The sequence below is a fragment of the Gaeumannomyces tritici genome (genome assembly GCF_000145635.1).
Source record: "Gaeumannomyces tritici R3-111a-1 unplaced genomic scaffold supercont2.3, whole genome shotgun sequence".
NCBI lineage: Eukaryota > Fungi > Ascomycota > Sordariomycetes > Magnaporthales > Magnaporthaceae > Gaeumannomyces > Gaeumannomyces tritici.
Window position 1 is genome coordinate 1,476,909 of NW_008804547.1, and position 15,997 is coordinate 1,492,905.

Genomic DNA, 15,997 nt, shown 5'->3' on the forward strand with positions numbered 1-15,997 from the left:
TACGTACCTACCCCCCCACCCCCCCCCCCCCCCCCCTTTTTTTTTTTTTTCCTCCTCCCTCACAAGGCGCGACGCACAAAGGCATAAAAGACGGGCTTTGACGACATCGAGGCCCTTCGGGATGGGCCTAGCCTTTTGTCAGCTGGTGTAAGCGTCCAGGATTTCATGTCGAGGACGCTAACCTCTCTCGGCCTATTAGAGACTCAAGTGCCCTGGGGCAGCTTGAAATTCCGCATTTTCCCTTCCACACACAATCCTCCCCCGAGGCTCACGCTTGACCCCGCGAGCCGCCCGTCGAGCTGGAGCGCGAAAGTGTCGCACATGTCTGCGCTCCAAAGCGTCAAGTTTGTGCCCCCGGGCGGGCATCGGGCGTGCGCCAACTGTTCGATATCTAAGGCGCGGTGCATCACGCCCGAGGGCGCCGCAAGGTGTGAGAGGTAGGCACAACAGCAGCCCACTGGCATTTTTTGTGTAACTGTGGACGTCTTTATGTCGAGATCGGGTTACACTGAACGGGGGCAAAAAAAAGCAAAAGAACCACTGAGGAGATGGACGGGAAAACGCACCTGCAAGATGCGCCCGGTCTTTTTTTTGCTTTCTATTAGGCTACCAGCCCACCGAGTCTTAGTGGCTAAAAAGCGCTGGATGGGGCGCGTCGACGGCTCGTGCCGTCTGGGATTTTTTTATTTTTTGACTCGCCTGATGCTGGCGATTGTGCCCGGCTGGCCCTCGCGTCCCGTCTGCACATCAACGATACCCTTGACAAGACACTGATTGCTGACGCAGACTGTCCACCCGACTACCAGATGTGAGAGGTTGAACAAGGCCTGTCATCCCAAGGCCAAATCACAAAGAAGAAGGCGCCAGGCCACGGAACCAGCCCAAGAGTGTGTGCCACGACCGGTCCTGGTTTCTCCGCAAATGTCTGTCTGCACAAGGTTGTGTTGGTCTCTGCATCTTCCACTGACCTTGAGCCATCAGTGCTTCTAGTACCTCCAGCGTGGCGTCTGGGCCGGCATCCAGCCAGGTCGCGGCCCCAACGCCGTCTCCGGTGCCAGATGGACCTCCCGCTAGTAAGTCGAGCTCGAGCACAGCGAGGCGCTCCTCGGTGAGCGCCTCATCAGTTGGTTCATCTGATGTATCACGCCGGCAACAACAGCAGGGCGCCAAGGCCTTGCCGACACAAAATCCACAACGGTCGACGCGATCCATCATGGATCTCGCCGCCACCGAGGCTTCGTTGGTAGGCAAGCAGGCCGAGGTCTTGGTGGCCGAGTTCATGAAGCACCGAGCCCGACATTGCCTCGCCGTCGACCTTCCGCGAGACGCCACAGTGGCAAGACTGAAGGAGGAGCACCCGCTGATCTTCCCCATCATGGTCATGGCGGCCAACTACTACGACCACGAAAGCCAACACCGCCTCTTTAACCGTCTCGTGTCCTTCTTTGTCGAAGAGATCACGCAGGCGGGGGAGAGGAGCCATAAGTTGCTGGCTGCTACCATCTGTCTGTTGGATTGGTGAGTTCCATGCCATCTTCATCCTGTCCTCGCAAACGGGCCAAAGGTCCGAACCCCAAGACAGAACATGACTGACCAGGTAACCGCGCGTGCTATGAACAGCATGCATATAACCAAGCTTCCCAACCCTCAACAGCTGGGCTTGATCCATCTCACCCTGACCATGTCTAGTGACCTTGGCTTAGAGAGGATTCCACACACACATTCGTCGTCGGGATCAGGAGACGTCTGCGCCGCCGCTTGCGGGCCCTTTGGGGCGGCCGGTGCCCAATCCAGGCCGACGCTGGAGAGCTGCAGGGCCCTGGCTGCTAGCTATCACACCATATGCCTGTTCTTGATGTCCATGGGCCTGGGACCTTCCCTGCACTGGCCGCTGCACTGGTCGCCGCACCTGACCGAGGCCATCTCCGAGCTCGAGCGCGCGGGCGGTGGCTGGTGCTCAAACGATGGCTATCTCGCCGCCATGACCAGGCTTCTGCAGATCATGGCGCAGGCGACCGAGGGGCATGTGGACCCCGACACCGAGGCACCGCTGCCAGTGGATCTCGGAGCGGCCGAGGCAAAGATTGATGGATTCTTGAGGAGGATGCCACGAGAGTTCCATGAGGATGGTGAGTGCGGACGGACAGACCAACATGGTTCCCAACATGGTTCCTCCCTTGTCCTTGGGTATAACCGGAAATGCACCTCGCTCCTCTAACACGCTAGGCATCGCAGCAATGGCCATGGCCGAGTACCACAATGTTAGGATTCTTCTTTACAAGCACAGCATCCCGGGCATATCGAACTCGCTCTTTGTCATGCCAAACATGGTAATACCGCAGCGCGAGGCTCAGTACCGGTGTCTGACATCCATACGCGCCATATTTCGACTGTACTATTCCATACCGGACCACAGGCTCGTCCACCTCCCCGGCTGGTTCTGGGGCTTTCTTCAAAACACAAACGTGGCGCTCGGCAGGCTGGCCGACCTGGCCGCGGCGCAGCAGGGGCGGCGCGGGGGGTGGCCCCCGGACTTTGTGCGGAGCGCCCAGGACAACGACCGGCTGTGGAACTTTGCCGAGCACATGGAGAACCTGGCGCGGCGGCTCGAGGGGGTCAGGGCGGCCATGATGGCGACGGGCGAGGTGTCCAACAACAGCATGTTTGACCGGTGGGCCGAGCTCATCAGGGCCGCGCCGGGCCACGAGCCGTTCCAGCAGCCGCGGGGAGGCGCCGAGCAGTCGGTCGTGTTGCCGGAGCCGCAGCAGGTCGCCATCGTCGAGAGCCAGCCGCCGCAGCCGCCACCCCAGGAGATCTTCCAGTTCGACCCAAACGCGTGGGCCTCGGCGCCCAACGACTGGACCTGGTTCGACTGGTACGAGACGGCGCCCGTGCCGGTATACATGCCTTACGAAGACCAACAACAGCAGGGGGGCGACCCGAATTATCCAGGGGGCAGCCAGGCCGGGTGGTATGCGCCGCCGCCGCCGCCGCCTCCTCGGTGATGACGGGGTGGTGTGCCTCCTGGTGTGCCTCCTGGTGTGCCTCTTGGATAGTCCCATAGGCTGCTTTAATACCTACCTAAGAATTCTACCTTGGCGGTGGTCGTGGGTTCGACGGGGTGCGTTTCCGCATCTGCCGACGGGGCCGGCAATCAAGATGCCAAGACGATCAGCGGCATCCGTGGCGCCCCACGTGATATGGGCTATTTGCGGACGCGGTCTTGTCCTGCCTGGAATCCTTTATTGGCGGGGTCGGGCCGCGCTGGGTGTGGGTGCTGCCCCCCCCACCAAAGCAGCCACAGCTGCATCTTGGCTTTGCGACACCAGACTGTTGTCCCTCGACGCCATGCCACGCGCCATCAAGACTTGCATATTTGATGCCAGTCACGACGAGTTACTGCCCATGTCCGAACATACATGTGTTCTCAGGCAGTATATCCTGAACCTCGCCCCAGTCTAGTCTCGGTCAGCGTGCCGTCGTGTTGGCAGCTGCTTCTCGGCCCAGCCTCAAGCAAAAGTTGGGTGGGCACCGCGGCCACCAAGGGGCGCATGCTGAATCCCTCCTCAAATCACGAGACGGCCTTTGAAATCCCAACACCCCCCGTCTCACCTGAATTCCTGGACCATGCGGCTCCTCAATGTGCGCAGCGGCGACCTCCACCAGTTCAGCAGTGACGAGCAGGTTCCGCGATATGCCATAATATCACACACATGGGGAGCCGAGGAGATCAGCCTGCGCGACTGGGAGACGCTGGACCGCGCCGCCCTCAAATCGCGGCAGGGATATTTCAAAATCAAAAGGGCGAGGATCCAGGCCATTGACGATGGCTTGGAATGGGTCTGGGTTGACACGTGAGTTGTCCTTGGTGTCGAAAGAATGGAGGAAGGAATCATGACTACCTACCTACCTATCTACCTACCTAGATTTAATCATAAATGGTGTTTCCTGACAAATCTCGCCGCCCCACAGATGCTGCATCGATAGGACCTCGCCGGCCGAGATAGAAGAGGCTATCAACTCCATGTTCCGATGGTACGGCCGGTCGAGCGTGTGCTATGCCTATCTCGAGGACATAGCCCAGCCCGTTCTAGGCGCCAGCCTATCGGATGCCTTGCGCGTTAGCCGCTGGTTCACCCGCGGCTGGACGTTGCAGGAGCTGATCGCCCCTCCCGAGGTGGTATTCTACTCGACGGGCTGGGAGGTGCTGGGCACCAAGACGGGCCTGGCCGCGGTGCTCGAGTCCCTCACGGGCGTGGACGCCGACGTGCTGCTCGGAGCCACGGACCCGGCGGGCGGGTCCGTCAGCGCGAGCCGGCGCATGAGCTGGGCCGCCGGCCGGCGCACCTCGCGGCCCGAGGACGTGGCCTACTGCCTGCTGGGGCTGTTCGGCGCCCCCATGCCGCTGCTGTACGGCGAGGGGCGCGAGCGCGCCTTCCGCCGCCTGCAGGAGGCGGTGCTGCTCGGGAACCCGACAGATCACACGCTGCTTGCCTGGGGCGACGCCGTCGTCGGCCGCCGCTCCGACCTGGCGCCGCCGCCCGAGGCCCTATCTGTGCACGACGTAGAGGCGCTGGCGTGGTCCGACGCCGACGCCGGCAGGCCCCTGCTCGGCCTCCTGGCCGACTCGCCCGACCGCTTCAGGAACTCGGCGGACCTGGTGCCCATGACGGCCGCGGCCGAGATGTACTACTTTGACGACGAGGACGACGGGGGCAGGTGGGAAGAGGGTGGCGGTGGAGGTCGTCGGAACGCGGAGCTGCCTGTCGCGTTCGCCGGCGGCGGCGGCCTGCGCGTGGAGCTGCCCATGCTCGACGGCCCGGAGCCGGTGTTGTACACGTGGCGGAGCCACAAGATCACGCAGGCGCGCCGGGGCAGGCTGGCGGTGCTCTTCTGCCACCGCAGGGGCGACCCGTACGAGCAGTTCGCCGTGCCGCTCACGTGCTCGGGCCCGGCCTCGTACGGCCGCACGCGCGAGCTGGTGGTCGGCAACTTCAACCGGTGCATATGGCCTGCTGCGGCCGGCGGCCCGAGGCTGAGCGCGAGGGTCCTGGTCCGGCCGGACCAGCCGCGGGATGGCGGGCCCGGCCCGGCGCTCGGCCACGGCGACGTCGTCGTGCGGCGGTGGGCCGTCGGCAACAGCGAGGACCTGCTGATGGGTGAGTTCCGCGACGAGCGGCACAACCGGCGGCTGAGCGCGCGCGAGGGCATCCTGCGCATGGGAGGCGGCGGCGGCGGCGGCGACGACACGGCCGGCGCGCTGCTGTGGAGCATCTCGGCGCTGACCGAGTCGGAGACGCTATGCGTGTTTGTCAAGCGGCAGCGGCCGCGGCCGCGGCCCGAGGACGACCAACGAGACCCGGCGGCCGCGGCCGCGGCGCTGGGCGCGGCCACGGTCGACATCTGGCCGCTGTCGCGCCAGATCGACCGCGAGACGGTGGACGAGGGCGGCACGACGTGGTTCCCGCACGGCGAGACCGAGGCCGAGGTGCTGGCGCTCGCGGCGCGCGAGCCGCCCCTGAGCCGCGTCTTCAAGCCGCCCTCGGACACGTGGATCGCGCCCGCCGTCGGGTCCATTCTGACCATGGTGCTCGCGCGCGTCGACAGGATCCCGCTCGCGGGCGGCCGCGGCGGCTGGGTTGATGTAGTTGACGTGGTCGGCCCGTACCTGACCTCGCCGCCGCTCGACGGCACCCCTCGGACGGGGGAGTGGCTCGCCGCGGGCGAGGACGGGGGCGGAGCTGGTGGGGCCGGGGAGAGGCAGGGCACGTATGGCAACTTCTAGAAAGGGGTGTAATATCACAGGATTTAAGAGCGTCGAATTGCCGTCATAATTTCTTTGGATAAAGCGTCTGAGATGGGGTCATCCTTGGTGGGATTATTGCTATTCTGGTTTGCATAGCGCTGGTACTTTGCATGATGCCGGACTATATGACATGATATAGTACGAGAGCAGGATAAAAGAGTGATGATGGTGATCGCCCAACGTGCAGGTGGGAGGGGTATCCTGTGCTTGGGAAAACATGTGGATGGTGCCGACGTCTGGGCAAATTAAAAACAGAGAAAACCCGGGGGCAGCAAATGACTAGCCCTGGTGCCGTCAAGGTTCTGACGCTGTAAGAAAAGCATCTTCCCGTACTATCAAGGAAAGTGTTGAGAACTTTCGAAACAGAACATGGGAAAAAAAGCCACGACAAAAGCAGCCTGTGGTAGATGCCGGCTCGACTTCTCACCACGGAAGAATCTTGCCGTCGTGCGAGACGAACCGGCCCGAGGTCTCGGGGCCGAGCCTGTCGATCTGCTCGACGCACGCGCGGGCGCTGTCCTCAACGGTCATGGGCGGCTCCGGGAATCCGATGGCGTCGGCGATGCCCTGGCCCATCGAGGTCTTGACCCAGCTGCATGTTTGCAAATTTCCGGAGATGCCGGCCGGGGTGTGTTGTCAGCGGTAGCCCCTGCATGAAAAGCCCGGAGGCCTGCGACCAAACGTGGAAATGTGTGTGCGTGTATGTGTGCGTGTGTGTGTGTGTGTGGCAGAAACTCACCCAGGATGCAGCGCCATGACGCTCAACCCACTCGGGCCGAGCTCGACGCCAATCTTGACGAGCAGCCAGTTGGCGGCGGCCTTGCTCATGCCGTAGGCGGTGCTGGGAAACGACTCCTCCCGCTGGCCCGCGATGCTGCCGACCGAGCTCGTCATGTACACAAACTTTGCCCCCGCGGCAGCAGTAGCATCGCCACCACCACCACCACCCCCGGCCGCCGAGAGCATCAGCAGCGGCCAGGCGGCACGGAACAGGCGCAGCGGCCCGACGGCGTTGACGGCAAAGTCGTGCGCGGCGTCGGCGGGCTCCGTGTCTAGCACGGTCTTGTACCCGGAGCTGCCGCCGGCGTTGGCGACCACCACGTCGACGCGGGAAACGCCGGCGGCCGCGGCCAGGGTGGCTAGCTGGGGCGTGTAGGCAGTGGCAGAGGAGGAGCCGCCGCCGTCGCTGCCGATGGCGGCGTCGAGGGGTAGGACGTGCAGGGCGCTCCCGGGGGCGGCGGGGAGCGAGGCGAGCGTCGCCGAGGTCTCGGCGGCGGGGTCGCGGACGAGGGCCAGCACCGTGGTGGCGGGCCGCTGGAGGAGGATGGCGATGATGCCGCGGCCGATGCCTGTCGTGTGGAAGGAAGGGGTGGTGGGTGTTAGCTGGGGGGGTTTATGGTGGAACGTCGTAGATATGGTCTTCCCGTTTTTCGCTCCTGGGGATTCAGGGGCTGGGTGATGGATGATCTGCCTAATATCTGCATTGCACGGCCCAGACATATCCACGCCGGCCATGATCCGCAATGGTATATCTTTGGACTCTGCATGCTTGCGTAATATTCTGTCCCGGCGGTGCCATGTTGGGTGCTGGTCAGAGGAAGGCTCGGATGGCATACCTTTGTTGGCGCCAGTGATCACGTAGACGGTGTTGGCAGACATGGCAGCGGTGGGTCTCTTAAGCTTGGGATGGGTGATATGGGTTTGACGACTTGAACGATGATCAGGACTGCTCTGTATTGCTTTGGAACTGCTCCTCTACGCTGGCCATGCTGGCATCGACGACCCCGACCGCCGTCAGCTGGACGTCCTGATAGGGGCTGGCCAGCCTGGCGAACCTGCCTAAACCGGACACGACGCCCAATCACAGTAACGGGGCTTGAACCCTCTTACACGCGTCCCCTTCTGGCGACGGCCTCGCCGATGCCCGCTCCCACAAAGTCCGAGACGCACGCAAACACGAGGCTCTCCAGTGTGCGGGGGACGGAGTTGTGAGGGTTTTGCTGCTCTGGGGTAGCCATTGGCACATGCGAGGCGGTGGAGTGGCAAGGCTGCAGCGTGGCTACGATTGAAGGGCAAGCAACAAGCAAGGCTCCTCAGCTGGAGGGAATGGCTACCGGATGCGATGCTGTGGCGTGGTGGCAATCTCTGGGCTGCTTTCAGGGCTGCTTTCATTCTGGGTTGACGCACCCCAAAGTTCTGGAAACAAGCACAACGTTCAGGCAACAAGGAATTTTTTCTTTCCAATCCCCCGCGTTCGGGCTGGGCCGTTATGGCTGTTTTGGTACGTCGTGGCACCATTGAGACGATTCGCGCCCAGACATCCCCTCGTTTGCAGGTGGCCCCCAAAAATCATACTGCAGCACTTCATATTTGCCGCCTAAGATTCTGGGCACCCAATCGCGGCAACGGCTCTACTTCCCAGCCAGCCAGCCCCAGCACGCAGATCTTGAAATGCCGTGTCTTGGCCGCTGTCCGACCTCGACCGGCGCGCAGAGCGAGTCTCATGTCCGTCTGTCTGCGACGTGGGACAAGAATCCCTCCCCCTTCCCGCACTTGCGCATCGGCTCTCATCCGAAACCATCTGGCCAGCCCCCGATCGGCAAGCACTTGGCTCTGGCTATTTATTGGTGGCGTGCTGGCGGTGGTGGTGGCGGGCGGGCGCTTGTGGCACGGGGGCAGGGCAGCAAATAAGAGGCAAGGTCTCGCCAGCACTTTGCTGCTCTGCGCAACTCAACTCCTCCCCCCGGATAACAAGCGTGTGTTTCCGTGGCAAGCAAAAAGGCGCCAGTGGGCGAGGACTGAGCACAGCAGCAGCAGCAGCAGCAGCAGCAGCAGCAGCAGCACACGGCCGGCGGCTGCGAGGAAAAGGGGCAATGCACATGCAGGCTGGACCGACAATTCCCAGTCCTGCCTTGCTCGCGGCGGGGACTGGACAGGAAATATTCCGAGGTGGGGTTGCGTACACCTCATTCAATTGGCCTGAATCAAGACCGTCGAGCTCGCGCGCGCGCAAAAGCCTTGGCAAGCACAAGAAAAGACGTGATCCGCATCCCCGGGGAGATGAGAGATGACGACTGTTGTCGAGGACCCGAATCATGGCCCATTTATCACCCCTGGCGCCGTTTTGGGGAACCTCGGAGCGAGGAAGAAAAAAAAAAATGGCACAATGCAGGTACCCTTTCCCGTCACACAGCACCTGACACAGACCCCGTTCCAAGCCCTTCGTGCAGATGAGAAAAAAAGAAAGAAAAAAAAGACTGGGCCAAGGATGAGTTTTCTTTTTTTGTTGCTAATCTTGGTGGTGAACCGCTGGTCATGAGCAACAGGCGGGCGCGAACCGTCATTTCCGCTTCTTCTCTGCCTGTGGACGTCGTCGTCTTCTGCGTCAGCCTGTCTCGCACGGACGCAGGCCTGCATGTTCTGGGCTTCGCTCGGGCTTGGCCGCAAACCGACGTAGTCAGGCTCGTCGGCGGCCGACTGGGTTGGCTGGCCGAGGGAGGCGGGAGGCGGGAGGCGGGACGGCACCTGCAATCAGTCGACGTCAAGCCGCGGTCGGGTGCCGAATTCCACCTCGTCCTCGGGGAGCTTCCTGGCGAAGAGAGAGGCACAGAAGCACAGAGGCACGAATGGGTTTGCGGACGCAGGCGGCAGCCCCACCCAGCAGACGTCGGTGCAGGGTTCTCCTGCGTCCGGGGGACGTCAGCACATGGCCGTGGTCAGCAGCCCGCCCGTTCGGTCAATGCTGCGCTCCCACGCAGCCACGGCTCCCCCCCAAAAGAGACCTTCGGGGCCAATTGTGGAACCTCGCCGGACGAACCCACAACGCGCAGGGAGACGAGACGCCAGGATGGGCAAAGAATTGGAAGCAAACCCCAAGGACAGGGCCCAGACCATCCGGCCAGAGCCTCTTTTCGTAAATACCGTAGCCAGCCTGCCGTCCGTGCCTCTACATAGACACACCCCCGTCCCCGTTCCCCATTTCATTGTTCGTTTTGTCCCGTGTATTTCTCACACGGTGGTTGATGAACGCGTATGTGCTTGTGTTTTTCTAGCTCTTCGAGTCGTCCTGCCTGTGTCGTCTGTCGAATGTATGCTGGCCATTGCCTCCTCCCGCCAGCCAGCACGCCCGAGCTCGACCTTAGCGCCAGCCCCTCGGTAGCACGAGAGGCAACTGAACGCCTCTGGTAATTCTAATTGTTTGCCGATTGCAAAGTTTGGCCAATAAACCCGAGCGGCCGCGGCCAGACTTTCTTTTGGGTTGGGCTCGACGACGCCAATGGCGCAGTGGGTCCGCAGTGTCCATCTCGCTGCGGCCGCCCCCGTAAATTAACCCGTCTCTGCCCTGCTCCTGCTCTTTACGACGTGCGCAACACGGTCGATCGACCCAGCGGGCAGGCACGCGGAGAGCTGGAAGTGAGGGTCCAAGATTGGCCCGAGTTGGGGCATGAGCCCGATTGATCAAAACCGCGCCTTCCCTCCACCCACATCCCGATGCAGCGACGCCGCCGCCCTGATCTCGAAATCAGCGTCGTTCCTGCGCCGAGGTTCGCGACCGCCACAGGCACCGTCGCCATCAAGACGACAACGAGCGGCCAGGACTGCTCCCGGGACACGTCGTCCCACCGCGCCGAGAAGCACTCGCTCCGCTCCCGCCACCGCTCCCGAGAGAAGCACGCCCTGGACCTGGACTGGGACCTGGACTGGGACCACGACCAAGATCAACACCTCCTGGGCCTCCCGCACCACCAGCACTCACAACCACGACAGGCCCAGCGCGCTAGCCTGGCCATCACAACGCCAGCCCTCGCGCCCAGGCAGCAGACCCAACCCCCGGCAGCCCAAGGAGACCTCAGCGCTAAGCATGCCACAGGCGCCTTCCTCGATGACAAGACGCCTACCACCCTGGACGAAACCCTGGACACCATCCCGGGTTTAACACTAGCCGCAATGTCCGCACACGGCGCTAGTGACGGCAATGCCAATCCCATGCCGCCCAAGGACGACGCCGCCCCCGGGGCCAGCACCCTCGCCGGCGCGCCTCCCAATAACCCTCCCCGGGGCCCGTCGTCGCGTGCCGACGTCCGCATGTCCCACGACCTCTCCATGTCCCCGCGTAACGTCACTCGCGACTCCCTCGTAACCAACATGCTGCTCTCCCTCGACCAGCTGTCCATGAGCATCCCGTCCCCGCCGAGACCTCAGTACAACGACGAGGCCGCCGCCTCGCCTGACATCGCCAGAGTCCCTCCCACGAGGACCACCACCATGACGGGCCGCCCCTCCGGTGCCGGCCACCAGTACTCGTACAGCTCCGACCTCGACACCGACGCCGAGACCTCGAGCCGCGCCTCGGCCCAGTACGCCCGCGGCCACCGCAGCAACAGCGGTTCCAACTTCCACTCCACTCTGGGCCGCATCAACAGCCTGCGCGAGCCCGGCCAGAGGAGCCAGCCGGCAACCCCGCGGGCCGCACACTCGAGGGGTCGCAAGGGGAGTAAGAGCAGCAGCGTCAACAGCATGGATGCCGGGTACCCCTACGTCCCAGGCGGCAACCACCAGCGCTGGGCGAACGGCTTCAGCAATGGCTCGCCCTCTGGCTTCAGCCCTCCTCAGGCCCAGCAGCCGCCGCGCCTTCCTGATTCTCAGCCGACCACGGGTTGGCAGCTTGATTTTTCCGACTCCTTCTTCAGCAACACCGCTGCCATAAACAACAAGACCAGCAGCAGTGCCGCTATGGACGGTGACGACTTCGACTCGGCCCCGACGCCGACGATACCAGCCGGCCCCCGGAGACTGACCACCGCCCCATCCATGCCGTCTTTCCCCACGGCCGGCGTGCGCACGCAGAGTATAACGACCTCGTCGGGCGCGCCGAAGCCCCAGCCGGATCCGGAGCGCAAACGCAGCACGCGATCGTCTCGCAGCGCAACAGTCGGTCGGTCGCAGTCCAGAACCGCCACGCGCGATGTGCCCCCGATGCCAGACTCGACAGCCTTCGACCCCGATTCAGCACCGGCCCCCAGCATTGGGTACGAAAAGCGCAAGGAACAGCTCGCACAAGCAGGCCGTGCTAACAACACCGCCCCAACGCCCGCCCCGCAGCCCAAGGAGAAGCTTGGATTTTTCAGGCGTGTTTTCGGCTCGCGGAGGGACAGCAATCCAAATTCAAACAGCAGTGCCACCGCCGACTCGCAAACGGGCAAACAAGCCAACAATGCTCAACAAACGGAAGCCTCGAGCCAAGCCCGCGCGGCCAAGGCGCAGAGCACGCCCCCCTCGCGTGACAGCTCACACTCGACGCACGGCGGGACGACGCACGGGACGCTGCACAAGAAAACATCAGCATTCTTCAGGCGACAGAAGAAGGTGCAGAACGAGCCGCCCCCTCCACCGCCTCCGGTGCCCCAATCTATCCTTGACGCTGCCGCCGACGCCACTCCCGTCGCCCCCCCTCCCAAGCTGCACTCGCCATCGTCCAACCCTGCCGCGAGCCCAGGCCTGACTCGCGCGCTCGAGCCTTATTTGGCCTCCTCCAACGGCAGTGATGGCCCGGCTCGCACACCCAGACACGACTATCCCGCGGCCCAGCGTGCCACCGCGGACGCAGCGTACGGTAGCCCCAAGAAGCCCAAGGGCCCCCTTGACCTAGACCCGCCTCGCTCGCCCCGAGCCTCCGCGGCGCCGGCGGCGCGAACTGAGAGCAAGCCGTCCCCGCCCACAGAGCAGCAGCACCACGAGGCGACGCCGCGGAAACTCCGCGCGGCTGCCGGCGTCCTCGCCAAGAGGAGCTCCGCAAGCCGCATCAGTGGCACCCCGACTCGGCAGGCCCCTGAGCCCCCCGCGGCCATTGCAAGGACAGGCTCATTCCTGAATTGCGACAGCAGTGACACCGAGAGCGAGGGCGAATCGAGAACCCCTGTCCGACTAGACAGCAGCACCAGGAGGGTTCGTGAGAGGAGGTCCACAAAGGACGCCATCAGGCTAGTGTTGCCATTGGAGGGTTCGGTCCTCGAGGGAGGCTCCATGGGATCCAGGTCAGCAACGAGCCTGCCGAGCGTCAAGGTGGATGAGCCGGACAGCCCTGACAAGAGGGCGAGGAAGATGGGGTCCAACCACACGACGACGCCGATTGACGAGCCCGGTGGTTTCGTGATCGGGGACCCGACCGAGGACGAGCGGCAGAAGGCGCAGAAGATCTACGATGGCAACGAGGACTTTATCCAGAAGGAGAAGGCAGCCGCCTGGATGGGCGAGGAGGGTCCAGTGAGGCAGCGCACGCTGCAGGCGTACATGTCCCTGTTCGACTTTGCTGGGCGCAGCATAGTCTCGTCGCTGCGCGACATTTGCGCGCGCCTGATTCTCAAGGCTGAGACGCAGCAGGTCGACCGTATTCTGGCCTCATTCGCCAAGCGATGGTGCGAGTGCAACCCCAAGCACGGCTTTAAAGCTATCGGTATGTCTGTCTTGCGAAGCCCGCCCCAACCAAAGACAGAAGCAAGCACGTTGCTAACCAACCGCTGACCTTTCTCGTGTTATAGACGTTGTCCACACCATCTGCTACTCCATCATGCTGCTCAACACGGATCTGCACATGGCCGATATCGAACAGAAGATGACGAGGAGTCAGTTCGTCAAGAACACCATTGGCACAATCAGGCAGGCCCTCACCGACACTGCGCCAGACGCATTTGGTAGGCAGTCGATTCTGCCCGGGAAGGGTGGTCTCTCGCCTGAGGACGCACAGGATCCGATGGAGCTGGAGAAGCCGGTCAACAGCTTCAGGCAGTCGTTTCTGGGCGGTCTCACGGCGGCGCCCACCGCTAGTACCGAGGCGGACGAGTGCGGCCCTCTGGTAAAGACACCGTTTGAGGGGACGCTACGCGCATGGGAGGGTCAGATCGAGACGGTCCTGAAGGATACGTACGCATCGATCCGCGACAAGCGGCTGCCGCTTTTTGGTGCCGATCTAACGCCGCAGCTGCAGCCTTCAGCCAATCTGTCAGTCATTGGCCTACTAAAACGCTCGCCGTCGGTGCTGAGCAAGGCGCCATCGGAGAGTCAGGCGTCGATTAGGGGGCGAGTGCCCAGCGGGACGGACGCCTCGAGGCTGTCGTCGCTCCGGTGGACATCCAAGAGTCGCTCACGAGCGCGGGGCGCGCCGGGGGCTCCCTTTGGCACCAACGGCTTTTCGTCGAGCCGCACCAGCTTTGACGACGGCGGCTCCATCTGGAGCCCAACCGTATCGTCGGCCACGCGCAGCCGCTACTCGCTTGGCCGCACGCAGACGTCCATGTCGATCGACTCGATAGGGTCCGGCTACACAGCCAACTTCCCGCAGTCCATCGGGTTTGCCAACGCTCTCAGCCAGGCCATAATCCGCGAGGACGCCATCGGCGCGGCGGGCGCCGCCAGCCTGCTCAGCGGCGTGAGCGGCGAGGAGGCAAACAGCACCGCCAAGCCTCTGCTCGAGGACGAGTCTCTGGAGCTTGCCGGGCCACCCTGGGTCAAGGAGGGCCGGGTCATCCACAAGCACCATCTAGACGGCATAGACAAGAGGGCCAAGGACCGCAACTGGAGCGAAGTGTTTGCTGTGGTGCAAAAGGGGTCCTTCAGCCTCTTCTCGTTCGCGCCCAACAAGTCGCTCGGCAAGAAGAGCCGGGGGCGCGTCGGCGGTAAGGGCGCCGTCGTGGTCGGCGGCGGCAACTGGCAGGACAACGCGACGAACCTGGCCACGTTTAGTCTTAAGCAGACTCTCGCCTCGGCCCTGCCCCCGCCAGGCTACTCGAGCTCACGACCGCACGTGTGGGCGCTGAGCCTGCCCACTGGAGCCGTGCACTTGTTCCAGGTCAGCACCCCCGAGACCAGCCAGGAATTCGTCACGACGGTCAACTACTGGAGCGCACGGCTGAGCACGCACCCGCTCGTCGGCGGTATCTCCAACATCGAGTACGGTTGGGGCGACGACATCGTCCACAACCCGCTGGTTACCGCCATCACCGAGGCAACCATGGGCAAGGAAGCCGACGGAGGGCCCATCACCGCTCAGACCAGCAGGCCCAGCAGTGCCGCCGCCGTGACTAGAGGGCACCGGACCACGGGCTCGATGCACTCGCGGGCGGGCAGCTTCCATTCGGGGTCGCTCGACTTTGTGCGCGCGCGATCGGGGTCGGTGCAATCTGCCGGCGCCGTCATGGACCTCGGCAACATCCTGGTCGAGAACCCAGCCGAGTCGGGCTCGCCCACCCCGACCGGGCGGCGCGGGCCCCGCTCAAGCTCGTCCTTCTCGTCGACGATCGGCCCGTTTGGCGGGAGCATCAGCGCGGGGGTCGGAGGTCCCGGGAGGGGCAAGCTCCCCGGCGACAGGATCCACATCGCCGAGTGGAGGCCGCCGGCGCAGTCGCTCCGGGCGTCGACGCAGGGCGAGGCGGAGCAGCTGTCCACGCTCAGCGCCTACGTGGCGTCCATTGAGGAGGAGCTGCGCAAGCACAACGCGCTCCGTAGCCCTATGCTCCTCGCCTTCAGCCCGCGCTCCAACAACGCGAGCAGGGCCATGGGCAACTGGCAGCGCAAGAGCGAGTACCTGCTGCGCGAGAGCGTCAAGTACCGCACCTACGTCGACGCCCTGCAGGCCGCCGCCGTCCGCAAGGACGAGGTGTACGGTGAGAGGAAGGAGGAGTGAGCGATCGAGCTGGATGAGTAAGCTGCCGTATAAATACAAAACGAGAACAGCACGGAGAGAGAAAAGCAACAAGTCAACAACCCAAAGCACAGGGTCTGACTGGCGTGTTTATAAAGTTTTGGCGAGTTTTTGTCTTTTTCTTATGTGGCGTTTTCTTTTTGTCAGACAGGGTTTTGTAATGATCCGGGGCCTTTTTTTCCGTGGGGAGAACTGGAGTATACTTAACGACATTGTATTTGTTGCCTTCAGAGACTCTGTCGCTATATAGGGGCTAGCAAGTCCCATACGAGGACTTTGCTCGGCTTTTTTTTCTCGTGTATCGTTTTGTGTGCTCCTCGGGGAAGGGGCTTTGGGGGTTTGCTTTTTTGGCATGATAAACATGCATGGCCTAGGGGACCGTTGGATGGTTGGTAGTTAGCATGTCTGGTGTCGATAGAAGGGGCCACCCAAAGAGGGGCGAAAAGAAAGAAGATCAGAGTTGCATTTCCATCTTGACCCGTTTTTTTTTTTTT

The 15,997-nt window shown here is 62.9% G+C and overlaps 5 protein-coding genes across 5 annotated transcripts; 3 read left to right on the top strand and 2 right to left on the bottom strand.

Moving 5' to 3' along the window:
* Window positions 1–321: 321 nt before the first annotated feature.
* On the top strand, window positions 322–3,005 carry GGTG_05598 (hypothetical protein; the record flags this gene model as incomplete). The annotated part of the gene is made up of 4 exons (XM_009223402.1): window positions 322–437; window positions 991–1,518; window positions 1,621–2,129; window positions 2,236–3,005. 4 exons carry the CDS (start codon window positions 322–324, stop codon window positions 3,003–3,005), a joined length of 1,923 nt encoding a protein of 640 aa, XP_009221666.1.
* Window positions 3,006–3,627: 622 nt separating this feature from the next.
* On the top strand, window positions 3,628–5,785 carry GGTG_05599 (HET domain-containing protein; the record flags this gene model as incomplete). Its single annotated transcript, XM_009223403.1, has 2 exons — window positions 3,628–3,854; window positions 3,973–5,785. 2 exons carry the CDS (start codon window positions 3,628–3,630, stop codon window positions 5,783–5,785), a joined length of 2,040 nt encoding a protein of 679 aa, XP_009221667.1.
* Window positions 5,786–6,229: 444 nt separating this feature from the next.
* On the bottom strand, window positions 6,230–7,465 carry GGTG_05600 (hypothetical protein; the record flags this gene model as incomplete). Its single annotated transcript, XM_009223404.1, has 3 exons — window positions 6,230–6,398; window positions 6,546–7,155; window positions 7,423–7,465. The coding sequence occupies 3 exons, from the start codon at window positions 7,463–7,465 to the stop codon at window positions 6,230–6,232; spliced, it is 822 nt and encodes a 273-aa protein (XP_009221668.1).
* A 61-nt stretch (window positions 7,466–7,526) lies between these two features.
* Window positions 7,527–7,824, bottom strand: GGTG_05601 (hypothetical protein; the record flags this gene model as incomplete). Its single annotated transcript, XM_009223405.1, has 2 exons — window positions 7,527–7,641; window positions 7,697–7,824. 2 exons carry the CDS (start codon window positions 7,822–7,824, stop codon window positions 7,527–7,529), a joined length of 243 nt encoding a protein of 80 aa, XP_009221669.1.
* Window positions 7,825–10,297: 2,473 nt separating this feature from the next.
* GGTG_05602 (Sec7 domain-containing protein) lies at window positions 10,298–15,974 on the top strand (the record flags this gene model as incomplete). Its single annotated transcript, XM_009223406.1, has 2 exons — window positions 10,298–13,259; window positions 13,345–15,974. The coding sequence occupies 2 exons, from the start codon at window positions 10,298–10,300 to the stop codon at window positions 15,483–15,485; spliced, it is 5,103 nt and encodes a 1,700-aa protein (XP_009221670.1). The 3' UTR covers window positions 15,486–15,974.
* Window positions 15,975–15,997: the final 23 nt, after the last annotated feature.